At 43.5% G+C, this 27859-nt stretch overlaps 1 protein-coding gene across 1 annotated transcript in view; it reads right to left on the bottom strand.

The window, feature by feature from the left end:
• plce1 (phospholipase C, epsilon 1) overlaps positions 1-23443 on the bottom strand; it is an 83158-nt gene extending 59715 nt beyond the window's left edge. The window contains exons 1-3 of the mRNA XM_061232017.1: positions 23120-23443; positions 16967-17071; positions 11535-12967 (exon numbers count right to left, since the gene is read on the bottom strand). Of these exons, the coding sequence (XP_061088001.1) occupies positions 11535-12623 (1089 nt within the window). The 5' untranslated portion in view covers positions 12624-12967; positions 16967-17071; positions 23120-23443. The remainder of the gene's footprint in view (positions 1-11534; positions 12968-16966; positions 17072-23119) is intronic.
• Between the last annotated feature and the right edge of the window lie 4416 nt (positions 23444-27859).

The following is a 27859-nucleotide window of genomic DNA, read 5'->3' as shown; positions in this document are numbered from 1 at the left end:
TTTACATATTTTCATGACCGATGAAAGCTTTAGTTTAGCTTTAGAGGACTACATTTTATTTAAAATGGGTTCTTAGTAGCAGACTACTGATAACAAATGTAAATTGATTAGAGATCTGATAAAGTGCTGATGATGCATTGGCAGTTTGAATTAGTTGCCCCGGAATTAACCTTAAGCATTGTCAAAACACTTCACATCTGATGATGAGATGGCATAATGTCCTACACCATCCAATGAACTATATGTTTGCAGACTGAAATCCTCAACATTATTCCACGGCACTGAATTGGCCAATTAGCGAGTCTAATCACTCGGCATATAAAACTGACACACATTTAGGCAGTAATATAAAACCCTCACACACCAAAAAAAGCTTGCGGTCCGATTGCCTTGCTTGTGAGACAGCGATGGCTGTCCATGTAATAACCTCATTATCTTTGCGAAGGGGGAACTGATGAAAATTTCACCCTGAACCAAGCCGCTGATCCCTCTCATTACCCTGCTCCAGGCACTGTTGCCATGAGAACATCATAAGTACCGTCTTTAAGTATTCGGCTTTCCGCTGAAGCCGACCCTCACAACACAAATAAGCCGGTTTGTATACAGAAAATGTAGCAACAGAGCCAAAAGTGAGCTTTATATTCCCGTTAACTACATTTTAAAACAACTGAACCTGCAGGAAATAGCCAATTAGCCAAGTATAGCCAGAGGCAGTCGGTTCCTGTTTAAGCGTTTCCCAGTGTGAGACTGCCTGCTACACCTTTCCTTGGTGCAAGCGATCTAATTATCTAAAGATTAGATGGTGTGTGTGTATTTACGACAATATCAAATACAAAGAAATCACCCTGGCTTTCTGCCCATTAGTGTAATAACCAATGTCAGCAAGCCAACCCAAGTCACAACAGACTAAATACTGGAACTATCTATCATAGGGGCAGTAAAGGTTTACAGAATGCTTGGGTTAGTCTGACAATAAGGTAGGCTAAATTCCCTGTGTTTTTTCTAAGCAAGAATCAGTAGCTGCTGCTGGCTCAGTTCCTGCAGATGGATCACCTCAACTACCAGAGAGATCGCAATGACCCCCACAGGACTGCAATGCATTTCCCTGGTCACTACTGCCTCCTGGTGGTTATCTGCAAAGGAGGTTAGTCGAAAGACTTGGAATTAGCTGGCACACCACTATACCATCGTGTGGTGAAGCAAATATACCATCATCATCATGCTGAATGTTCAAACCATTTAAAACTTTTGGAAAGCCCTGTGAGCACACTGTATGAAAAAGAGACAAATCAAATGGAACAAAATAAACTCTAATCTATTTTAACTGAGAGACATTATTACACCCTTATTACACATGGCCACAGCCACAGTGTTAAGAGTTTGCTTTCAAATCATTTGAAAAGCTAAATTACATTCTAAAAACATTCATAAAAAATAGAAAGACTGCAATTAAAAAATCATAACATTTTAAAATGCAACAGAATGAGATGTAAGGACCAAAGTACATGGAACCAGTACAGAATAATAGCTCAGTAGCCCTTCAAATAAATGCCCGCACCAGGCACACAAGCAAATACACACAGCACTATGGTCCTAACTGACAAAATATGAATTTTTACCAGTTTGAAGGGCACAAATTTAACTCTCAGCTTACAGAACATAAATCCCTTAGCAAATCACTAGATGGCAACCAAGAGCACTGAACAAAGCCACGTGCAGCCATCCTAAAATATAGTCACAGTTAAGTCACAAACTACTCACATTACCTACAACTACGGTGCTTCCCAAGAAAAGTAAGTTTCACAATTTCAACAATATGCATACAATGCCACAGAATAGAAGCTTTGATTAAAGATTAATAATGCACAAAAAAAAAAAAAAAAATGCAAAAGCTAATGGGGAGAGTGAAGATATGGTATGGTAACATGAACTGCTAATGGTTACAATAAGAGGTTAGCCAGTATATTCCATCAGAAGGTACGCAATGTGCAATTGAGACTATGAAATGGAGGAGTACATTCCAGATAATACAAGACTGGGGGCATGACCTAGTGTGCTTTAAATCTTCCCACTCTATCAAAATAGTTTCACTTATAATAAGCTCAAAAACATGTGCAAACAAGATACAAGAGTGGCTGGCTTCTCGTGTTCCAAACCAACCATGTCTGATACAAGTGGGATACACTGTGGGAATACTGAATTGAAAATACTGAAGCTAAAATAAAGAATTCTGAAGTGAATGTTTTATTGTTTTTTTCAGAACAAGATACATTTTTCAGAAATACTGACCACTGTCCAATGTTTAGGCAAAGAGAAATGTAATGACAACAGTATCATTGACACTGTACTGCGGACATTAACTCTGGTTAACCAAAACCCACAGCCCTGCTAAACATGTCAAGCATAATGGGCTCCAAAGCATTGTGGAGAAATGTATTCTGGGATGACTGCTAATCCCAAATGCACCTACTCTTCAATCGCCATGACCACCGCATTCCCAAAATGTACAAATTCAACATTCCCCAAAAGAAAGATGTTCCTTTTAGGCCACGCTTGTTTAGGCATGTTGTGTTTCTCCTAACACATTTCACAGCAGGAACATCTGGCAGAGCAGAGCGCACCCTAATCAGAGCACGAGGCCTTGCAGGCCCACGGGACCAGGCCGGTCCATGTGCGCATTCCTGCGTGATGGAGGAACCCCTCTTGAGCCAGCCACACCCGCCGCGCGGTCCACCGATCCCGGAGCGCTGGTCCGAGAGGGCCTGCTCTCCACACGTCAAACCGCAGCCCCAAACCAGGCGCCCGTAAACACAAAACAGGGCCGGAGTGGGGCTATCTCTGGGCCCCAGTGTGCTCTTTGAAGGTGGGTGAGGAGGTGTTCGTCTTGGTCAAATTCCAGTCCAATATGCGGTCGTCGTCTTCTCGGTCGTGTTAGAAATGTCTGAGGTGGGTTCCTGGGGGACTCACAGAACTCTTCTATTGTGGGGTACCACACTAGAACAAGGGTGAACCCTCCCTAACCCTGCTCGAAGCTACCCCAAATTTTGGTCGTCCTTTTGACCGTTCCACTGGCTAAGGCCACACGTGGAACGTTCTCCTCTAACTCCTGACTTGTTATGGCACAGCAGTAGTGCATGGATGTACGTCCCCACTGTGCCAGTAATAACGGACAGTAGCCTCACAAAACAACAGAAATTGGCGGTAGGGTTAGGGAGGGTTTAGCCAGCAGAGAGGAACCTTTGTTGGTCGACCAGGCGCCTGGAGTCTGCTTACTAAAGCCGTACATGAAGTGTCCTCCTCCAACCCAAGAAAAGCAGCAGCTGGGAGAAGTCACGTATTTCGGAGTACAGAATGCGCTTGTCTGCCCGCTTTCGCCTTGGCTACAATAAGTGCGACATGCTGTATATGATTCAGAATTCTAAATTAAACATTAAAAAAGGACTGTTTAGGAAAGAAAAGCATGTATCATGTATTTTAACCATAGATGCCACAATGACTGATACAGACATGATTCTGAAAAGAAACCACAGTGTCGGAGCTTTTTAAACCTCAAACATGCTTGACCGCATTGTTGCTTGGAATGGCTCATTTCACATTCTCTGTCAATTTGTCTGTTTACATTAACCAGCCCGTCCTCAAAAGACTGCACAGCAGGTTGACGCATTTGTCACTCTGCATTCCACCAGCTGAGAGGTGTACTGTAGTTAGTGTCCTGGAGGTCTGCAATTCACACAGCTACAGCAGACAGAAGCAGCCAGTCACAGAGAGCAGCTACTATTACGACACAAGGCAGGAAAGAGCCCACTGACAAAAACCCACCCTCTCTGGGAGAGGTTAAGGACAATTCATCTATAGGCCTGCCAGCCACAGTCAGGCTTTTTTGATTTGTTTCAGACTGTGGGTTGCATCACTTAAACCAACAACAGACTTAGCTGGACATGCCAGCCCAGAGCCCACATTTTAACAAGTTGAAATAAATTGCGCCTCAAAGCAGAATTTATTACCATCTGTTACACTACAACCTGTTATTTAACTACGGAGCTCAAACAGTGTGGCCTCTGAGGAGTGTGTAAGAGCTGTATTCCCAGCAGACGTGCTTAAAGCGAGTCGCCCAGTTTCCTGAGTCCCGAGTACACGCTCCCTGCGGCAGCACCTGCTGCTTTGTTGACGGTTCCTCCTGTTCCGCGCTGTTCCACACTCAGCGCAGCGTTTTCTGAATGAGCTTCCTGTTGAACCTCATAAATTTACCTGAAACACAAGTAGCTTCCACCTAAATACATACACACTTCGAAAGGCAACTTTGTCCTCATGAACGGAGGGGAACAATCAACTGCATTATGGCTGCTGGTTTTGCCAAGGACGAAGTACAAGTGTCCTCTAAATGAAGACAAAACAACTTCTGAACTACGGTTCAGCAACAGAGCTCCTGCATTCTGGATGCTTCCGATGCTTCCAACAAAAATATAACAGCTTTCACACAAGCTGCAGCACAAGTCTCTGACACACTTTCAGTAGGAAAATCCCATTAAGGCCTTGGCTGACTTCACTGCAGCATCCTGCATTTAGTGGGGCTTGTGCAAATAGCCTATTGTTGCTTGAGCCATATTTCATTCACCTTTGATTAAAAACTTCCACGGTCTGCGATAACCTCTGACCCCTGACCTCGGCGCTTCTGCCTGGGTAATCCTCATCATCGCCAGCCCTGCTTTCCTCTCCCCTGAGAGACTGAGCTCATCCTGCCTCTAAGTTCACATGAAAGGCATACACAAATAAAACATATCTCATGTCAGGAGTGGGGCTGGAGACCAGAGGTAATAAAAACAGTTCTGTCCCTCGCACTGGAATCAGGCCATGGCTAACTGAAGAGAAACCCTGGCCGACACCCCTGGAAGTGCGCGGGGTGTTGGCGCACTCGGTTATACATTTTTTGTTAAATATATTTGTAGTAATGTGTATTGAGATCATTCATCACCCTGAAGTTTGGAGACAGGGTTATTCCTGTTGTTCTTAGCAACTGCAATTTCATCGGTTTATTTAATGTTTCACAGAACGGGCTTGTGTATTTCTTTCTTTTAATTAATCTGCCATTGATTTTGGATCTACATCCATTATTTGCTGTTCATGTTGGCGAACGGTTTGTTATCCAAAGTCGTTTGTGTTTTCAGCCAACAGACAAGGCCATCTCCTGGCAACGTTACACAACTCTCGGTTCCTTACAAGCCAATACAATAATCAGCACACTATCAGTTACTGCACTTAAACAAGCAGAATAAATTAGCCGTAGATATTACAGTAGTATATATAATTATTGGAATTATTTTCGGGATGTTAGCAGTAGCACAGTGTGACAGAATTCCTTGCCAGAGATAGTGATTTAAGGCAATAGGCTAAGTGAAGTCGCTCCTGCTCACTAAATATAGCAGGAGTCAAGTGAGGCTGTTTACAAGCACAACTGCCATCTTAAATTTCCCTGGTATTTTTAAACTGATGTGAGAATCAAACAGAAGCTGAGAAAGCCCACATCTCCTCGTGAGATCATGGATAAACGAAGATTCACTACGATAGAGGCTGACGTATTTCTCTCATTTTCTCATACACGCACTCTGACCTGGTTTCGGTAGAATAAAACAGATGGCAAAAGCGAAGCAGGATGTCATCCAGTTTGGAAAAGAAATTGAGATTTATCTGTACCAGACTGGGCCACGGATTGCATAAGAGAGTCCAGAGAGCATGGGAGAGTCTGCTCTGAGCACCTCTCTGCTCAGTTTGTGCAGTTTTACGCGGATACTTAGCTATTCCCGTGACCGAGTGAATTAGTCAAATTAGAAAATCGGCTATAGATTTCCTTCTGTTTTTGCAAATTGTGTGAAGCATAAACGTCCAAAATGTTTGATTCATCATCTATGAAACAAAAAAAAGGGAAACAACCAGTAATTAACAACAGAATTTGGAACAAAGAACACATATAACTGTTCAGGATTCTGAAAATACGCCTCCAGAAAGCGGAGTCATATATTCGGGTGTCATTCCTGTTCTTGCTTACGAAACAAATCCTCCCTGTAAGATAACCATTACATCATTCTCTGTGCTTTTCTGCTTATTCATACTCACACCCAATCAGATAGTAGAGGCTAGAGAGCCTGAAACACAGCAGGCTGTAACACTGTTTGCATTAAATCATTTTGATACAAGAAAGATTAAATTGCACTTAACCAACATATGGATTACACCAATCTTTTTATTCATTCTATGATTGTAAGTGATTCATAGAATGAATACAAAAAAAAGCCCCTGCATTAATGGGTAAATATGAATCAGTATATAAGTGGGTACTCTGTTTAAATTGCCACTGTTTATTCAAACAGCATGAAATACATGTTCTGGATCAGCAGCGGTTTATAAGGTCAGCTTTTACCCTCCCCTATTTCAAGCTCACAAGCTTCCCCTGCGACCCAATCATTACAAGCCTCAAGGCTCAGTGAATAAAATGAAAATGTAAGGAATATGAAAGTTTTAGTGTGCCCGTTGGGTTTCTGGTCATAAAGAGAGGTTCATCCTTTCTGGACAGCATATTTGGAACGTTTTATATATTTGACAAGATTTTGCATGGTAATTAGGTTTTTGTTGTTGTTGTTGTTGTAGTACTAAAAGAAGTTCTGAACATTACGCCAATGTACTCTAGTACAGATGTATACAAAAAGGCAATGAAAAACAGTGCAGTGAATTTCAGAAATGGTCCAGTAGCAATCTGACACCATTGTTGTTAACCACACCCACCATAAATACTCTAAACCAGTCCTAACAGATATTTTCATTTGATCCAGCTGAAATGCGAGATAGAAGATTGCTACATAGTACAGATGTAGCTACTATGCATTACTGCTGGATGCTAAATACTGCTTTCAAAGGCTTTCACATAAAAACAGCTTGATATTCAATTAATTTAATAGAAGTATATCTTACCAATATCAGACTTGTGCGTCAGCTACAAAATTTTCACATCCACAATTCTTCTTCCATTACTCATCACCTGCATGGCAATCCCCCCCCCCTCTATATTCTCAATAGATCTCCATACAGCCCCAAGCCTGCCTCTTTGATTCGTATACCATTACTTCACATTTGAGCTCTCTCTCTTTTATCTTCTGTGTTGGGGTCTGCTTTAACTCCTGCCTCATTTCCCCTGGCGAGCGTGAGTCACTCTCTGCTCACGACATGGTAACGGCTATCTCCGTCCCCAGCCAGCCCTTGTGTCCCGGTGCTATTCCTCACATAACCCATGGCCAGTATCCGAGCATGCGGCCTAAATGAATTACTGCACGCCAGCCCTTTTCCCGTACATCCTTTAAGATGATGAGGGTCAGCGAAGGTTTAGGGTCTCTTCCTACAGACCCTGCTAATTTGAAAGCGTGGCCTTTTTACCGGCCGGCTGGGCTGTTTCTGTTGATTTAGTCTTTTGCCGGCAGACCAATCTTCCCGGACATTAACATCTGTTTGTCAGGAGAGACGAAGATGCAGCCAATTACGGGAAGCAGAGGCCTTTGTTCAAACTTGCTGGGAGATAATGTGCCAGAACAAAGCACGTGCACATGACCCCAATTACAGGAAGCCAGGAGACGTGTTGTCCAAACAAATGGATTTACGTAATGTTTTCATAGCAACCTGGCGGCAGGTGTGCATTAATTTTAGGTAGACGCGCTTGTGGAGTTTCCGTGAACAAACCAGGGCATCCACCCAGTCGCCTGCCTGACCCCCACACAGGCAGAGACAACGTCTCCTGATGAATATGGAAACGGTTGTTGTGTTAAACCTTGTTAATTAGCACGCTAAATTTTCAATCGTGACAAGCAGTGCCTCGAAGCTGCCAAAAAAAGCCTTTGATGACATAGTATATGAAAAATTCATAATGCCATCTTGTCACAACAAGTGGCCCCATTTCATTTTCCATTAGCGAAAGTGCAAATGAACTTCATTTTCCATTCAAGTAAGTTGAAAAATGAATGCAGGCTACTGAAAACGGTGAAGTAACATGTTATTGAATGCGCAAAGCGGGTTGGCTCGTGTCATCGGTCAATGTAAATCTGTCTTTCCCACTGCTGCAGGCCTGGAGCCTCTCCCTGTTTAAATATCTAAACTGCCCTGGGCTGCCAACTCGTACACCAGTAGTGCTGGTTCTGCTGTCTCCAGAGAAGCCCCGCCTCCTGGGGTCATGGCTCTGGTCAGAAGGAACATGGCTGGCTTTCGTCCACTGTGCTGGGGGTACACCGTCTCCCCCCCCAGCCCCCTCTGGTTAAGCCTATTTCCACAACCCTGTGTGTTTTGGCCCACTTCGTAAGCTCTGCAAATAAATACTGTATATTGGACACCCTGGAATTCCTCTACGAAAGTCAGGAACGAAGGGGGAAACAGATCACTTTTGACGACGGCGGTTTGAAGCGAGAAAGGCGGGCGAGAACGCACAAAGGCCTTACAGTGCATGTGTTTGGTTTCCACAGTAACCGAGCGGGAACACTAAAGATTCTGTTTTGACAGGCGTCTCGATTATTAACCTTTTCAATAGGCTCATTATTAGCCAAGACTTGAGCTTAAGAGTTGATACGAGCCATATTTTTCTACCACAAAGGGGCAATAAAAAGCCAGCGTCTGCGGTCGCTGCAGCCAACGGCACCATCGGATCCTAACAGAGGTTTGTTCTGTGGTGGCGAGTACGCACTGGCGAGTGTTCATGAGTTATGCTCCGGAGCAGCCATTCCAGCGAGCCACCAGCAACATCACTGCACTTTCTCAGCCGTTATTCATCCGCCTGCTGCATGATGGATCCTTTCTCCCCGGCAAAATAGAAACCCGTGTTCAGCACTTTTCCATGGGAACCTCCAGCACCGAGGGCAGGCTGAAACCCTTGTCTGTGCACATAGCCGCTGGACAGAATGCATGGCTTAATATCGGGACCGGAACAAATTCAATCATTTTTCAAAGAACGTTATGGACTGTGATACCTACCAAATTTCCTCTCTCGATTCCTACACCCTCCAGAAGAAAAATAGCCCAAAAGCAGGAAAAGTGTTTTCAATATAGAAGGAAGAAAGAAAAAAAGAAAAAAAGAAATAAAGACAATCAAAAAGATGCAGCTGGGTGCAAGTGTGTAGCTAAAACTTAAATTCTCAATTTGAGCAAAGGCTGTCCTCGTGATGAACTCAAACCCTGTTTGCTTTTCCCTGCCAAACCACTACCCAGCACAAAAGTGACCCAACATTATCATTTCGAATAGAAAATAATGAACATTTGGTCCAATATTAGAGCCAGATACATTTCATCGGGTTTTGATATTTCCATTGGAACCATAAGTGATTTTTTAAAAATATATCTGAATTGCTCTCTTAAGATTTAACACAGACATAAAGCATGCTACACTTATTGTCAACACTCAAAAGACACACATTCTCTAGAGTACAGTAATATTCCCCCATGTGACCAATCCAGGGTCATCTTACAGACCCTACTCCAAACCCAGTGTTAGCTTGTGATTTAAAACAGTTCAGAGCCCAATCTTCTAAGACGGACAATACAGGCTTCATGAGCATCTTTACATGTGGGCCCAGCTGTCAAGCGCTGTCAACCGTTGGCAGACCTGAATCAGTCAAAAAGCTTTGTTCTCCAGCGGGGCGAATGCCATTTGGTTGAGCTCAATACGTGAATCATTGGGAGCACGTGACCTCGGCACCCAGTGTGTGGGGCACAGAGCCTCTCTGGCCATCACCCTTCATTAAGAAACAACAAAGGAGACGGAGAAAAACCGAAAAACGACCACGCACGGCGTACCCTCTTTTTCATTCAGACTCCCGGGCCTGACGACCAGGCACGCTCGCTTCCAAACCGGCCTGATTCAAAAGGCGTTAAGTGAACACACAGGGTACATATGTAACGCCGCTTCTCGCAAGCCAAAAACAGACAAAGCCGAGGCATCCTTTCGTCTGGCACACAACCAGATGTGCACTCGCGGCTCACACTCGCCTCGCTGCGTGGCTACTTGCAGACATTGTCTGCAACATCAAAGAGGGAACACAAAGACTGCACTGTTGCAGCTAGAGTCTCGCCAAGGGAGCTACGTCTGGACACAGGCTTTCATTTGTTACTATTACCAAACAGCACTTTAAGATTATCCGTCTAATTCGCACTTCAATAGACTGCTGATTTGGCTGTAGATAGCTTGTCAAAGGCGGTTATGAGAATTTTCGTTCTGAGTTAAAAACTAATCAGGGAGTTCTAGTGAGAACGCTTTTCTAATACAATTCCCTAAAATAGTAGGCTAACAACCTTGATGCCATAAACATGTCGCTAGTAAATATGCGCAGGGAGGGGATGGCTTCCCTTACTCAAATATAATAACCGTCCAGCTATTAAAACACAGACCTGCAACCAATATGTTTTAATGAGCCAATTAGATTTTTATGACCATTTCTCATTGCCACTCTCATAATGGAAAAATGACTATTGTGTGTACCCTAGAGTGGATTAAGTACACTGTGTCCAGTTTATCAGCGAGATCTACTCTAGCCATTGTCCTTCCAAAAGAAACAAGCAGTGTTCACCATTTCAATGGGCCAGTCTGGAGAACAGAAGACTCCCATGCATGGCACATTGGGAAACATCCAAATAATATTCAAGTGCGGTGCACCAGAAAACCTCACTGAAATCCACATGCTTGCAGGTGAGGCATTTAAAGCAATTTGTAGAGATTTCCAGCAGACATTTACCACTGGAAAAACAGGGCTCTTTTACCTCCCCCTCTCCCTTACAACATTAGACACAAAATTAAGTTAAACTGAAAATAAACAGTTCCTTATGAGCCTTCAGCAAATCTCACACAAGCATCATTATCCCATGTTGTCATGTCTCGTCAGTGTGTCTAGAGTACAGTACCTTGTTTCTGGGGGGGGGGGGGGGCATGTGAACGGGTTTGGTTTCTTCTCTCCCTGGCACTCCATACAATGAGGTGCAGGAATTACTCATGTGGTCTGGCTAATTGTTACAATATGTTTTCCAATGGGAATCCCCATCTCTGTAACACTGCCCATTTACTGAGCCAGTGTTTTTATCATACAGGGAACAGAACCAAAGGAATTAACCCTTTCTTTTCTCACACATATCAAGAGGCAGACCGGCATTTGGAAACAGTGCGGTGCCATATTTAGTGGCTGGATTCCTCTTCCAGAAATATCTACTCACAGTCCCTAACATGGAAGACACCCAAGTCAGGTGCTGGTTTTATGTCATTACACCAAAACCCCTTCAAATGAAACACATCATCAGTTAAAATCCCTTAAAGTTACAAAGTACAAAGACACCCATATTGCTCAACTGTTCCATAACAGCAGAAAAGTTTGACGCCGGTCATCATTTTGTTGGCAGTTAACAGCACGGTGTGGAATTGAGAATAACACAGAAATGAGAACATGCAGGTGAGAGCTCGGCCGGGTAACAGAAGCCCCTTTCATGCCGGCTGAAGCCTCCTGGCGAAAAGCAAACGGCCTTACCTCTGGACGTGTGACCTCGAGACGGCGGAGATATCTGCAGGCTGGCAGGCTGGCGGTCTGAAACAGCGCATTGCGTCCGCTGGCTGGACTGATGCGCCTCTCGCACGCATGGGAGGGTTTTCTGCAAACAGCCAGCCAGCCCCGCTCTCCGATCTGACCCGAGGGCAGCGTTCTCACGATGGCTCTGGTGCCCGTGCACACAGACTTCTTCACCTCGCGGTTGTTTTTGAAGTACCTGCGTACCAGCACAGTGGAGCGCTCTTTCTTGTTGCGCACAAACTCCGACAGGCCGTTCTTCTGACCCGTTTGCGGGCTGGGTTTTAGGAGCGGGGCAGCCTGGGAGGAACACCGGCAGCAGCCCGGGACGGAGGTCCTGGCCCGGCTCCTCCGGGAGGCCCTCTCCAAGCTGGAGTACCCGTCCTTCACACACCGGGCGCACCCAGTGCCCTTGTCCCCCCGCGAGGCCAGGGGCAGGGAGGTCTCGGGCAGGCTGCCTCTCCTCATGCTCAACTGGCAGCCTAAGAGCCTGCACTTCTGAGCACCGACACGGGAGTCCCGCTCAGAGGCACTCGCTCCTGGAGTCACGCGGGGTGGCGGAGGGATGTCCTCTCCCAGAGGAGGCTGCTCCTCCCAAGGCCTGTCTGCCTCCTCCACACCCTCTCCCAGAGGAGGCTGCTTCCCCCCAGACCCGTCCGTCTCCTCCTGGAAGACTCGCCGTGTTTCCACCGGGTCACATGATTGCTGTTTCCCCGCGCCCTCCTCGATGCAGCCCGGGCTGTCAATGTGGACGGCCGATCCCAGGTCGCTGGACATCGCTGAAGCGTCGCCAATGGCCGCTGAGGTGGCCTGTCGCTCCGGGTCGGCCGGGGAAGGAGGGGGTGACTCCTGCAGTTCCCCCTCTGGTTCGACACTGTCAGACAGGCTGAAGTCCGGGGTGCCTGGGTTATTTCTGGTCCTGGCCGGCAGAGCTGATGCGACCCTCCCCCGTCCTGGGGGTCCAATGACAGGGGAGCCCGGGTCGTCAGGAGGCATGGAGACACACAGGGAGGGAGTCCTCGGGCCCTCACGCACACTCATATCACAGAGCATTTAGAGCGAGTGAGTATCCGGCTAACAGTGTGAAGCCCCACGGTCAGAACGGTGTTGGGTTCCTGTTGGGCATGTGCGTAACGGGCATACTGGGAGTGGTGGTCACAAACAGGCAGAAAAGCCCCTCCAGCTGTGAAAACCAGGCGAGTGAGAGAAATCCTCAGCGAGGGAAGAATTTCCTGAGTAAACCCCCCGTAGATGGGCCGGTCACATGTCAGTACTGCGCATTGAGCATTTCACGGGGCCTGGTGGGGGCGGGGGGCGTTGTGATGCAGGGTCAGTGGAGCCCAGTCTCGCCACTCCTCGATCCTGTTGACATGCCCGACCTCTTGGGATCTCACGGACTGGGAAAAAAAAAAAAAAAAAAAAGAGTAAGAATAACACACATTAGCGTCAACATTGTCACAAAAAACGTGAAGCAAAACAATAAAATGCTTGCATACCATTTCACTCATATCTAACTCTACCCTTTTACCCCAAAATATTATCTGACTTGCAGCATTAAACGCATGTGCATCAGTGCCTACAGTATGATATTTGGAATGCACTAGATGGGTATAGAAAGAACACACACGGCAAACCTCAGGAATTCACAAGTGTTAAAGTTTATCAAAATGACATTTTAAGCACAAAAACAGTATTTAAATTCAGAAACTGCCAGTCATGGCAAATATTTGAGTTTCATTCAAGCCCCTCCAGTTCACATCCACCTCTGAACCACATAGTTTTGTGGATCGCTTAAACCGAGTCTGACTCAGACTGTCACTCCCCTTGTCCATGGCCAATTGTATTGCGTCTACAGAAATGATTTAGTCGACGCTCAGACTTCTTTTAATAGCCTCTTCAGAACTCAGCATTGACCCTTACGCAGAGCAACATAAGAGCACTTGGAAAGGTCTCTCCCCACGGTGGCTGGTGGTTTCGAAAGAGACGTTTGCGGTTTTCTTCCGTCTGTGTGACCACGCTCTGGCTGAAGAGCGACGCCTGGTTCTCCCCACGGTACGCGTAGTGAGCCTTATGAAATTCAGCATTCCCAGGAAACCACACAGCTGTCCTGAATCCCGCCGGCCGGGCCGTAGCAGAAAACCACCGCTGGAAAATGAGTGGGCGTCTGGAATGCAAGGCCTCTATAGGGGAGAGCAGTCCGAGGGGATTACGGAGGAGATGCAGTGATTCTGGGTCATTTTCACTAGTCCAGGATACCTCCCTTATACATTCCCAATCCCACAGAAAATACAACTGACGCGCTGGCAGAGCTAGCCGGCTCTTTTCCAAGATTCAACAGCCACAGTTTCATATTTTTCCAATCACAGGTCAGCCACCTCTGGCCAGTTTTACTGTTCATTTCCTTATTGTACTCTTTTTCCAGAAGAAAATTAAGGCAGACATCTGATCTCCATGACAATGAGTTTGCGAAAGAGAGAGCGAACAACGTATTTATTAAATAAATGTGCATACGTGTTTTTGAGAAAAAGTCGGTGGTTTAACCTTTTGAGCATCAAGCCCACCAAAAGATAAGAAAGGGAAATGTCATAAATTACTCTCTCCCCTACTTAGGGGAAGTACAGTGCATGTGTGCCACAAGTACTCTGGATGCTGAGTTGGCACTCAGACAGTGTGGCCCTGCTTTCAATCAATAACAGGCCTTTAGCTGGGAACCGCAAGTCACTGCACCTCCCGCCACATACCCCACCCTCCAAGCCCAAGCCCAAGCTCCACTTTCCCACGGCCAGTAGCCCAGGTCCGACAGGCTGCATATACGCTGTTCAGCTGTGAGAAGACGGGTGCAGTCAGAAGGTCGAAGGGTATGGGGTAACCCAGTGAGCTGCGGCTCAGGTTTACGGACATATCCGCAGTTCAGAGAAGACAGGTACATTGCTTTAGAGAAGACGGGTACGCGGTTTAGAGAAGGCGGGTACACGGTTTAGGGAAGGCGGGTACACGGTTTAGAGAAGGCGGGTACACGGTTTAGAGAAGGCGGGTACACGGTTTAGAGAAGACCGGTACGCGGTTTAGAGAAGGCGGGTACACGGTTTAGAGAAGGCGGGTACACGGTTTAGAGAAGGCGGGTACACGGTTTAGAGAAGGCGGGTACACGGTTTAGAGAAGGCGGGTACACGGTTTAGAGAAGGCGGGTACACGGTTTAGAGAAGGCGGGTACACGGTTTAGAGAAGGCTGGTACACGGTTTAGAGAAGGCGGGATAGAGAAGGCGGGTACACGGTTTAGAGAAGGCGGGTACACGGTTTAGAGAAGGCGGGTTAGAGAAGGCGGGTACACGGTTTAGAGAAGGCGGGTACACGGTTTAGAGAAGGCGGGTACACAGTCAGAGGGACAGAGGATATGTGGTGACACAGAGAGCTGGTGCTCAGGTGGTCTCTCCAGAGGAGAAGCCAGGTCCGGGGAACAGGGCGATGACTCAAAGCCCTGCACGGGCAGTCCTGCAGCTGGCAGCTGGAGTGGCGCAGACGGCAGAACAATGTGCAGTCTGTTCTCCACAACGACCGTCTGACAGGGAGCTGGGCACAAATCCACATCTCCACTGACTGTAGGCTGCCTGACAGCGCAAAAATGATCAAATCCGGTCAAAATCTGGGTGTGATTCACTCACAGTCCTTCCTCCAGGCTCAACCTGACAGGACCACATTCCGGCAGGGCATGGTACTTCCTGGTGCGGTCACTGTGACCGCAACCTTCCTGCTAAATGGGAACGAGGCGGTTATCCCGTGAGGTGGCCTACAGAGGAAAAGTCAGCCCCACTGGAAATTTGTGGAATGAGCTGGATTGGCATGTGGCATCAGGAGAAGAGACCAGTAAACAGCCACCCGCTTGTCCAGGTTCTTACCAGAGGAATGTGACACAATCCCACGAGACAGCATCCTGGAGCATAGTTTACATCACATAAGCACAACTTTTGTTGATCCCACAGTGGCTACAATGGAAGCCCATGACTATGAGATGATCCCCAACATTGTGATGATGAAAGTTATCCAACTTGCGAAGTTGCCTATGCCATATCAGTTCACTGAAATGTCTCTGAACCTGCTAAAAAGAAGATTGTCATTTCTTCTGAGAGATCTCTAGATGTGTTGCCGCAAGGAGTATACTCTGCTGTGAATCACCCAGATGGCACACAACACAGACGCGACTTATTCCTGAGATTTTAGTTTAAACTCCTGTGTCCCAGGACCACCCTGACTAATGTGAATATGTCATGCTTATGCAACTGTCAAAAAGTACGACATTCTGTCATAAGCAGTTAAACAAATAGATATATACAACATGTAGCTATAGTGTTCTGATTTACTGTAAATGTATACTTTATTTTTCCAAAATCAGCCATAAATTTTGCTGCTCACCAGCGGTTGTGGAATGAGTTGGTTCCGTTTTGACATGGAATTAGCCGTAGGCTATAACTATTTCTGAACATTTTTGAATATCAGAGAAAGCGTGAACAACAGTAACCACATGCAGAAGCGGTCACAGCTTGGAATGCATGTTCTCTGGGATTTATCATTGGGAAAAATCCCATAATAATTGAAAGCAGCAGTTTGAACAAGAAGATTAATTTAATTATAATTTGCCAATTTTCTTAACAAGAAATAAGAACATGTTAATGTTTAATGTTTAATGTCTAAAATCTGTCATCTAAGATGCATTGAACATGGTCTAAATGGGCAGGCAGTCTCCCTCGTGCTCCACTAAGGAGGCGACTGCTCACTTTTGACACACCTGATTTGCTAATGCCGTTTTACTGCTGGGAAAGCAGTTACAATGACTGAATCCTGCTGGGAAAAAAAATGCTAGGTTTTGAAACAGCTGATAGCTGGTTGACCAGTTAGACCAGCTCTTTAATCAACATGGTTTGATCACTCAGGCTATGTTTTGAAACGGCTGGTAGCTGGTATTTCAAGCTGGTCATGGCTGGATTTTACACCTGGGGAGCCAACTGTGTATCTGCTTTAGTTTCTAATGCCTCCGAATCACAAAGATAAATTTTACTCCCCCAAAACAATCTGCACTGCATGTATTACCTGATCTCACCACCTGGCAGAACTACATTCACACCGCTTCTCTTCTATACGTCATGAAGGCAAATCGAATCTGCAGTGAGCTCACGCTACGGAGTCCGCTTGCTGAGTGAGCGCGGTCTCTGTGTGCACTTCACAGATCAAAGTTCTGCTGTTATCAGGCTAGCCGAAGTCACGGAAATACACAGATTTATTTCAATTGAAAACGCCGCCTTCACAAGAGGTGAAAAAAATGGGGTAAAGGTTGGTCTAAATCACATAGTACATAGCCTACACTAAAAATTAATCATAAATTCACAGAGCGCCACCTTACCGCAACTCCGCCCAGGCCTTGCACCAGACTGAGCCGCTACGGGAAAAGGCGTGTTGAAGCCGTTTTCCGCAAGCCCACGCTTCTCCTCCCGTTTGCAGTGCAGCTCTGAACAAACGACAGGGAAAAGGAGGCACTTTAACGATCATCTCAGAGGGCTGGGCCTTCTTGGGGAATCTGGCAAGACCCACTCTGAAACAGTCATTTCTACTTAGCACAAACACACCGTTTTCACTGATTTTGAAAGGGAAGTTACTTTATGTCCATGACATATTTACCATGGTAATCTTTCATCATACACTGACATACTGGAGAAAAACCAATGAGTAAATATAAGTGGGTTCATAGCATAGACTGTAGAAATAGCCTATGCATGTACGTATATCTATAGTGTGAGCTTTGTATCGGTAGCACTTGTGACTGCACTAAAAGATTTATTCTCACACACCATCGTGGCACACTTGTGAAAGCCGCGTTTTTAAATATTTTCTCTGATCTAATTAAAACAGATCTCAATTAAAGGTACAAAAGGTAAGATTTTAAAACATTGTTTCAAGATCATTGTAAATCCCTTCCTATCATTGAAAAAGGCTCAGTGACATATTGACTCACCCTCTGCCTGTGTTTATAGTCCTTAAATTTGGGTTTCAAAACATGCAGTTGACGGGCTGAAAATTGGTTCTAATTGCCACAGCCAATGGCGTTTCAACGTCAGCGTGTTCACAGAGAAGGGGTGGGATAAACAGTGTTGTGGTTTGAGCATGTTTGTTGCTGCAATTCCTCTCTTGACCATTAGAAGTGTGAAATTACCTATTGTACCTTTAAATAGGAAAGTATTGTCAGCAAACTTTGCTGAATGGCCACTTTCATTTAATGACTGCAGAGCTAATTGGGTCAAACTGTTGATGGCAGGGCACAGTGACGGATGTGTGGCTTTGATAAGTACACTGATAACAGTAAGGAATCGGAGTGTGCTTGTGTGTTGAATGAGAGTATGTCAGCAGTTCCTCCTGGCAGTATGTTCGGTGTTTCTCGTTCGGCTGCATCAGTACAGGGCATGTGTCCCGCAAAGGACACCGCCATTCTCAAACACAGCACGGTGGTGCAAGAAAAAGAATCCCCACTTTTTTTTGTTTGCGTATGTTGTTTTTCGCTGGACGCTTAAACCATTTAGGCTGGGTATTCTATCTGCCAACCGTGGTATGCTAGTTGATGTACTCTTCAAGTTTTATCTATGTGCTCACTCTAGGACTTGGAACTGTACTTTCCTCCAGAGTCTTCAACACAATTTTCCCTGGTTCTGATTTGCACTTTATTGTACGTCGCTCTGGATAAGAGCATCTGCTAAATGTAATGTAATGTAATAATGTAATGTACAATAGTCTTCTTAGCTCCTTTTACTCTCCGCATGTTTTCTATGTGTATATAAACAATATCCTTCCTTGTGGTCAATTTATCACAGATATCAACTAACTTTTCACAGTAAAATACATTAGGAATTTGTTTAAGCCTTAAGGTAAATGGCTTGTAATGTTATGGTCATGTTCCTCTGAATGAATTAATTAATTAATGAATCATTGGCAGGTCACACTGCACAAAAACCTTCATACAGAAGAACAAATCCTTACTTAGGACCATGACTAATTCTAACCCATGTGGAGCAAACTGAAATAAACAAATGTCACAAAGTATTTAATTTTTTAAAAGGCCAAAAAAAAACCCACTGCATTAAAAAGCCGTAGTTTTGAAGGAGGCACATTGATGACCTCAGAGGTCCAAGAAGCCACAAGAAAATGTATTAGATTAACACGAAATGTTCGTCACTTTGTAACACGGTACCCTTTGGAGGAAACACTCACTGTAATGATCTTATGTATATGTAGCGGTTTAAGTTCATCTGTATGACAAATTGCATTAGGCAGCTAATTGACACTTGAAAGAAGCTTGCTATAATTGTGGAATTGCCAAAATAACACAGAAGTGGCATTGTGATTATGGAACCAAACAATTGCAGTTTAGTATCCCTGGAGTAACAATCAGCTGCAATTTTGGGAGGGGCAGAACTGCTTCTGTAAATATGCCCAGATTAATGCAATTAATAAAAAAATTGTAAGAAGGTCAAATCATCCTTGGTTGAAATGGTATTTATGCTTGTACTCGTCTTCTAATCTGTCTGCCACCTCCCATTACAAATTCCCTGCACTGAATGTCTCGTCAGCTGCCTGAATAATTAATGGAACATACAAGCGCAATTAAAGAAATAACAATAACATGTTCAGATAAACTCATTTACATTTGGAAACAATTGCACTCAACCAGGAGCAAGTCCATTGGATGTTATTTGGTTGTAAAATTTAGGGAAATTATTTTGCTGTCATAGGCCTCTGTGCTTACTTTGCATAGTCCATATCCTGCACAGAGCAAAAGATTTTGGTGCAAATTACATTCACTGCTGTAATTTGCATAAATATAACTGCAGTCAACCTCACACCAAAACATTTCCCCTGGGAAGAGTGCGGGGCTGTTTAGTGAAGGCTTTCCAACGCACCGCCACAAACAGATCACTGTTTGTGCTTTGTCACCAGCTCAGGTCCAGCGGTGGGGGAAAAGCCATAAAGAAAATGAGTATGGTCAACTTGCATCAATGTTTCAACCACCCACGTAAAGACGAGCCATGTGACTGCGACCCAGAATTCCACCGCCGCTCAACTCTTTGATATGTTAAATGTCACTGATGCATAAAACTCAGATGGAGAACACTACCTTCCCTTATGTTGCTCAACTTATTATGGAGACATTTATATCAGCATTCCGTGGGAGCACTAACAATGCGAAAGCCATTACTCATGTGAACCTTACTCCTGTTAATCAGATCCCCCCTCATTACTTCAGAATGTTTAGAAAATAAAATGAAGAAATGTTTGAGTCAGAAATGTTTAATATATAGTGACCTGTAGGCTTTACGAGAAATTGGGAGTGATACCCAGAAAATTATGAAATCTGTATAAAACGGGAAAACCGCACAGAACCTATTCATGCGAACGTCTAATAAGCATATGGAACTGATTAGGAGGCAGGGCCACAGACGCCAGTGGAAGTGAATAAACTGCTGCATGAAATAATGTGTGGACTGTTTCACCCAGGGAAAGGGGGGTCTGGGGAAAGATATTAGTGAGGTCTGCGAGAAGGGAGGGAAAGTCATAGTTTTTAAGCCAATGGATTTCAGCAGCAGCTACTTTGCTTTTATTTATTTATTTGATGTAAACTTATATTGTAGGTCTCACTTTACAAAGGCCATTGTGATATTGAGAGAGAGTGAGTGAGGGAGAGAGAGAAATGGAGAGAGAGGAGAGAGAGAGAGGGAGGGAGAGAGAGCTATCTGGAGAGAAGCCTTTTGCACAAATACTATCCTTAATCTGACCACAGCCAATTCACACTCATTCTACAAATATTCCAGCAGTGGAAAAACGCAGAGGATCAACAGTCATTCCTATTCTGCTGGTTAGAGACACACTCTCCAGGAGCACCAATGGACCAAGGGAAAAGACCTGTTGCCATGGAGTCTTAAACAATCTGGGGGAGGGTGCCTTCAGTCAACACAACCAACCTCCACAAAAGGAGGTTACTCATTCTAATCACTGTCAGACTACAACAACATTTCAAGGAATATTCTACATGCCACTAACTTCATGGAAAAACTGAAAATTTAATTGACCAAAAGCACCCATTGAGGAAAGTTGTACGGTATGTCTGAGTAGTGGCATGAGTTGGTCATCATGATTTAAAATTGAAGCACCGTAACTGTTGGAGCTCTATTGTTTTTCTTCTAGATCATATTTTCTGCCACTTTTGTATAAAATGGATATAGAATCCGTGAAAAAGCACAACTGGTATGTTTGTAGAAGACCATGCCAAGCATGTGACCTAACAATATGGCACCAACAGCCCAAAGTGGTGCTAGAGCAGAAGACTGATAATGCAAACTGAAAAATCATAACTCCTGTCAATTTAACATCCAAACATGAAACTTGGTATCATGTTCTTCTCACAATAAAATGTGCCTCAAGAACACAAAAAAAAGCCTATTATATTTTATGTTCCAGAGTTTAGATTTTATGAAAGCCCATTAAAAATCTCTCCACCAAGAATGCTTGACCAGTTTGCACAAAACTTGGCCTAGGCTACATCATTTTCATTTAGGCTTATTTTCTCACATTGTCTACAATAATATTTCTCAAAGATCAATAAAGTGCCAACCATATTGGATTTCCCACATTTGTACTTTCTTTAACAATATCAATACATCTCCTCAATGTATTGACATGTAATTTATACAGATTTATTATTTGTAGTCTCCAATTGAGATACTTGAAAACAGTTACAGACATAAAGAGCCATGGCTGCAGTGATTTCACAGAATTTTCACATAACAGCTATAATCAAACAACCCAAAATGCCATGAAAAGCCCATGAGCCAGTAGTCCCAAAATCTTGTTATCATCTTTCAGGCCATTATATTTTTGAGTTAAATTTGCAGTTAAGTTAATCTAGCCCTATTTTGCGACACCCTAACCCTGGATGGGACAAAAAGTTTTTCTGTGTGAGGGCAGAGAAGGTATGTCTACTGCCTTAAGGCCAGAGGGTCAAAGATACAAATCCAGTTAGTGCACATTACATTTTTATGCAAGCCCACGGTATTTTTCTATTTGCATACTTCTTCCAATTGAGACATTGTGCTTGACCTGGTAAGAGATGCCTAACTCTTTTTATTAATGCTTGCCATTTTATTATTATAACTATTAAATATTATTATTTTATTATTATTCCAAAAGTATACTGATGCGTATACTGCAGTCAATGGTACAAATAGCCTGGCTATTTTGCCTATATGGAAGAAATTGGTCATAAATCCACTTTCCTCAGCAGGTTCCAAGAGACTAAAATACTTTTGGATACCAATGGAAACTCCACAGAATGACTCACTGACACAGGGAAATTTTCCTCATAGTCAAGGTAAGAATGGGCTGATATGCGTGGATCTAAAATCCCTGGCACAAGTGAAAAGAAAATACATCAACAAGAAGAGATGTACAGCCCCGCCTTATCTGAGATTTCACAAGCAGGCACATGAATGCAGCAATCTTAGTTAAAACTAATAAAACGATAATGACCATGTCCTCCCATCTCATCCTGTCAAACACCGAGAAGCAATGGGCTTCATCATTATCTGTTATTGGTTGATCTATTGATTATTATTGGCCAGATTAGTTTTATTATTGTTGTTGTTGATTTGATCACGTCCTTTAATAAACTACGTTTTGCTCATCGCATTTGGAAATACTCCAAAGCTGTAATGTGACTTGCTAAACACAAATGGAGCGAATCCTTGATCATTTTCATCAGAATTCGTTGAAAGCAGAGGTGTACGTTTCAACAAAAGTTTAGAAAGGCTATTTCTATCTAATCAGTTCCATTACAACCCTTTTTATTTGGCAAATTGTGAATGTGTTGAAGAACAACTGGTCCCATGGTTCTACATAGGCTACATAGAGTTTTGTTTTTTTCAATTTACCGTCACATTGGGGTTAAAGGTTAATAACCAATATCCTCAGGGATTTTCAACAGGCGAAAACACTGCTTACCTGCAAGCCTTTTTACTTTTCTTATAGGTGAAAGAAGACCATTGTTCTGTAGATGTGAAACTTTTCGAATGTTTACACTAACCTTAGATGACAGTAACTACCCTGGGAGAAAGCCCTTGCTAACGTTTAGTTTTTCGTGCGTGAACCATTCCGGAGCCATAAGGCTACGTATTTACTACTGGGCTATTTGTAAAGTAACCACCTTACGATGAATATTTACGAATAATTTATGGTTTTGCTTCACAAAATGTAATTGGAGTAGCCTACAAACACCCGTATCCACTGGCTAGCAAGCTATGGATGTTATGTTGATGTTAACACGTAACGAAACTTTCCAACGTATAGCGCATAGGTTAATTTCTAATTTAAAGGAAGTTATAGCCTAGGATAGTGCTTGTTAGTAACTATTGCTTAAAACGTCTTGAAATGAAAGCAACACAAAGCCTAGATCAATGTCTTATAATGCACGTGTTTGCGCGCTATCAAAATATATGGAAGTAAGTTTCTCACTTACCGCGCTGTCAATGCAAAGCCGACTATGTTTGCAATTTAGCGTCGAGATCTGTCATGTTTCCATGAGCGCTCTTCGTATTTTCAATTTCCACGTTTCGAAGGACCATCAAATTAATTTTCAAAGTTTTCATTCAGTATTTGCAACGAAGTGGGCTTTTCCCGACAGACGCTTTGAATGGAGACAATAGTTAGCGCCACTGCACACCGATAAGCAGATAAAGGGAGGTTTTCTGTGTCACACCATTGGAATGTCTGAGCTAACTGTGTTCTCTAAAGCCAAAAGCAGGGCTTTCTCTCTTTCACACACATTGTAGTAGTCCATCCAGATTCTTTTCGTTTGTAGGCTGCGCCTGCCAGGAAATACGCTGTAGCCTTAAATGTATTTTATGCACTTACTGAAAACGACTACAGGCTGCTGTCCCAGAAAACAAAGGCGCCTATTTCAACTGTTTAGTGGAGTTAACCAGGTCTGGTTGTTGCGACCGAAAATCATGCACTTATAGACGCGCCAATCGAGTCGATGTAATTCAGAATTTAGATTTCTGAGGGTTAGTTGACCGAAGATATTTTGTAAAATGTGAACATACTATTTTCTTTTTTATCTCATATTAGCAACGTTGCAAGTCTTTTTGCACACTCTCTAGCATACTTCTGGGTTTCCACGACATGCACTGAAGTGCAAACTACATCGCGGATCTATTGCAGGTTGCACACTATCCTCGATCGCTGTTACTTATTTAACGAAACTGGAGATACCGGTAGGCTACGTTCACCATATCCTTCAATCAAACAAAGGGAAACGTCCGAATCTTTTCCTCGTTTGCACAATATAGCTGTCTCTTCAAAACCACGACTGGTTTATTGTTTTCTATGTGATAGCAAAACAATTTGGTGTTATGAAAGCAGGCGACGGACGAGGTATTAGAATCTGTAGGTATATAAATGTTAATTTCAATGCGTACATTTTTGGTCTTGTTGAGACGAGTAGCCTACCAGTGGGAACAGGCAATATGAGGTTATTTGTGTTCATGAAAAGCTTGGTGAGAATTCATATTTCTATGCATCTAATCATGTATCATATTTCATAATTCGATTTATTACAGCTGCTACCGGTTGTTTTGATCTGTAGATAATGCATCTGTTATCATGTGCAAACGAAAACAAATCTTAGATCCTGCATCCCATGGGCTATATTCATATGACCTTGGTGTTGGTGCTGGTGGTCCAGTGTGGGACAATCTTGCCTCTGACCAGAACAAAGCCAGATACCACAATGCAGTGAAGGGGGCACTGTCCTCTTTTGTTAAAACGAGATTCTAACTCAATTCGATGAATAAAGATTCCACTTAGCACAAAGTGGGGGTTCCCTGGTGGTCTGGTAACATTATTTAACTGGCATTCTCAACAACGGCTAGCTAATCACCCACAGTTCAATCATTTTTTACCTCTCCACCTAGGTTTATGTATGGCAAGTGTTCTTGTGCAGAATACCTACCACTTGCTGGGTTGAGGTAAATCCCTATATTCGGCCTATATTACTCGTTTCCTATGTTTCTTATCGTTTTTTATATGAGTCTTAACCAATTCCTTAACCAAGCCTTTGCATTCCAGTTATGGTATCGATTGAAAACAGGCCTGCTAAATAACTAGACCATTCCGGCTGAATTGGTCATCTCTTGCCATTCCCTGCGAAAGTATTCAAACTTTGCTGCACAGCGTTCTTATCTATTGCTCAATCAGATGTTTCTTTTTCGTAATGATTGCTTAACAATGTGCAGCTTGTCAGAAAGTGAAACGGCAGTTGTCATAAAGAAATCGGATATTAGCTTTATTTATTTATTTATTTATTTATTTATGTAGCCTATTGTATCACGAGAGCTCAGGGCAGGGATGTCCAAACGCAGATGGACACTGGAAGTAGGTAAGTCAACCAACGACAGGTCGATCTGTGAACACCAAATGGATCGCATGTAAATACAACACGAAGTTCAAACGCTGAAACAGCGGGAACAAGGGGCTTAAATTACACAAGGGAACAGGTGAAACCCGTGGGGGAGACAAAACAGAAAAATTAGCATAGCGGAACTGGCGGCCTCTAGTGGCCAGAAGCTGGAACTGCGACATCCTGTTGTCATTTGATTCTTTCTGTAGTGTAACACTGGAAACCCTCATTGGCTGACCCACGGTGTGGGTAAGGCAGAGTCTTGGTGCTGGAGAGTGCATAGAGGATGCCTGCCAATACCTGCTGAACGATGGCCAGATTATGTCACTCGCTGGAGAAGATTTGCAATCATTTTCCAATTCCCTTTGCCTACCAGGAGGGAGCTCTTATGCCATCCAGAAAGAATGCTCATTCTCTCTGCCCCCAAGTGACTACCATGTAATCCAGCAGCTATGTGTTGAACCACAAATCCCAACTTGCCATTCAGAAATAAAACCACTTTGCCTGCAGATGTTTTCAAATGAGGAAGAGGCATACATTTGTCCCCACAAAGTTTTTTTTTTTTTTTTTGGCAGTCTTCAATACCCATGTTGAAATATTTTGCACCCTGGGTGAGATTTTTCATTTTGCCTGTATTTCAGTTTAGAAAACCTACAGTCTACACTCAAATAGTATTTCACCCCAGCCTCTGTTAAGCAATGATGGGATAATTTGCCCTATGACATACATTAACCTCTATGGGAAACTTATCTTAACCTAATTGAAATAGCACACCATTCCATTTAGTGAATCGGTAATTTGCATTCTGATGCAGACCTTTGGATACGGTCATTTTAAGGACAAAATGAAGTTCTTAGAAACAATATACAATCATGGCATATTTAACAGCCAATTTCACCCTCTGCTGGAGTCATGCGTCCATTACACCTCTTAATAGGACAATTAGTAATGTTTCAGATATAACATTTTTTATTTTATATTTTGGTGGGATTAAATAGTAAACATGCAATACACATAATGCTTTGTTTTCATAAGTCCTATTTATTACTAATACACATATTTGTACAAAATCTGTTCATAAACACATAATTTACAGGTACTCGCATGCTGTGTAAGGTTTAATTGACCTTTTGCTTGGGAAATCTCTGTTGTAGTTTGTTATGATAATGAATCACATGGTCTATTCCTTGAGGCTGTGGCCTCCTGCAGTTAAATGCAAGTATTGGGACAGTGACACATTTATTTATTTATTTTTGCCTATATATAAGAATAGGCAGCACGGATGGTGCAGTAGGTAGCACTGCCTGGGTTCGTCGGCCAGGGCCTCTCTGTGTGGAGTTTGCATGTTCTCCCCGTGTTTGTGTGGGTTTCCTCTGGGTACTCCGGTTTCCTCCCACAGTCCAAAGACATGCAGGTTAGGCTGATTGGAGAGTGGGTATGAGTGTGTGAGTGAATGGTGTGTGTGCCCTGCGATGGACTGGCGACCTGTCCAGGGTGTATTCCTGCCTTTTGCCCAATGTATGCTGGGATAGGCTCCAGCCCCCCTGCGACCCTGTTCAGGATAAGCAGGTTAAGATAATGGATGGATAGATGGATATATATAAGAATGTAGTGCAAAGTGAATACTTTTGCAGGGAATGCAATAAGGTGATCCATTAAACCAGAATGGTCTATTGTTATTTAGCAGTGCTACACTGTTTCACATTCAATAGAGTGTCTCAGGGCCAGAAAGTAGAATGTCAACTGGCTAAATCAATCACCTGTCGGGTAACTGGTTGGACTATTGGCATTGAGACCCAGGCAAAACAGTTTATAAATATTTTTTACAAACTTGCATTGTCCACATAACTGAAGTAGCCTGCTCCATTTTAATCATGCTGTCTGTTCTGTCTCAATCACTGCCCCCCCCCCCTCCCCTAAAGCTATGCTGAGGGTTTATTACTTTATGGCTTGGGAAGAGGAACACACACATACCATCCTGCCTTCACCATTCCACATGCTGAATGGAACAAATAGCTTTTGATTTGAAGTGAGGACATCACTGATTCATTGATTGAAAATGTCAAAGTTGATACACAGATAATGGTTGTTGAATAATTTTTTAGTAGCAATTCCAGTTTTGAGCAGAAACCAACACGGTGCAATTTGGTTTTGTTATATGGAACACTTGCTTCCTGAAGGTACAGGTTGCAACCGACTGTATTCAGCAATTATCGGCCTACAAGTATTACCTCTGTTGTTAGAAGCTTTATTTTACAATATACCTATACAATAACTGAGCTGAAGAGTATTCATGTTTGGTCTCCTTAGAAACAGACTAAAACCATGAATCCACATGAAAATGCATTTTGCATGCTACAGACAAGACTGAAGGCAAAACGCACCAGAAACAAACAATAACTGAAACAGGAACCGACAGAGCTTCACCAGACACTGGGTATGGCCTACAAAGCTGACAGTGCACTTTAACCTCATAGTCAAATCCTTTTATGTACTGGACTACAGAGTCATTGTTCCAATACTTTAATTGTATGCACGCATGCACACACACACACACATACACACACGCATGTGCTTTCATGTACACCGGCAAACAGTAAGCAAAGAAAAACAAAAAAAGAAAGACAATGGCCTCCTACAGGGCACAGACAACGTCTCTGAAACGCTAGCATATGACCACATGACCTGACTCAATGGTTTTTGTTGAACACAAAACACCGGTCTCTACCCACACCATTAATCTGCTTTAGCTCCTGTAGTTTACATTTATACAGCAGGCAATATCACTTATTCCAGCTC

Source organism: Conger conger, chromosome 2 (genome assembly GCF_963514075.1).
Source record: "Conger conger chromosome 2, fConCon1.1, whole genome shotgun sequence".
Taxonomy (NCBI): domain Eukaryota; kingdom Metazoa; phylum Chordata; class Actinopteri; order Anguilliformes; family Congridae; genus Conger; species Conger conger.
The sequence above is the reverse complement of the archived record's forward strand: the minus strand, read 5'-3'. Positions and strand labels throughout refer to the sequence as shown.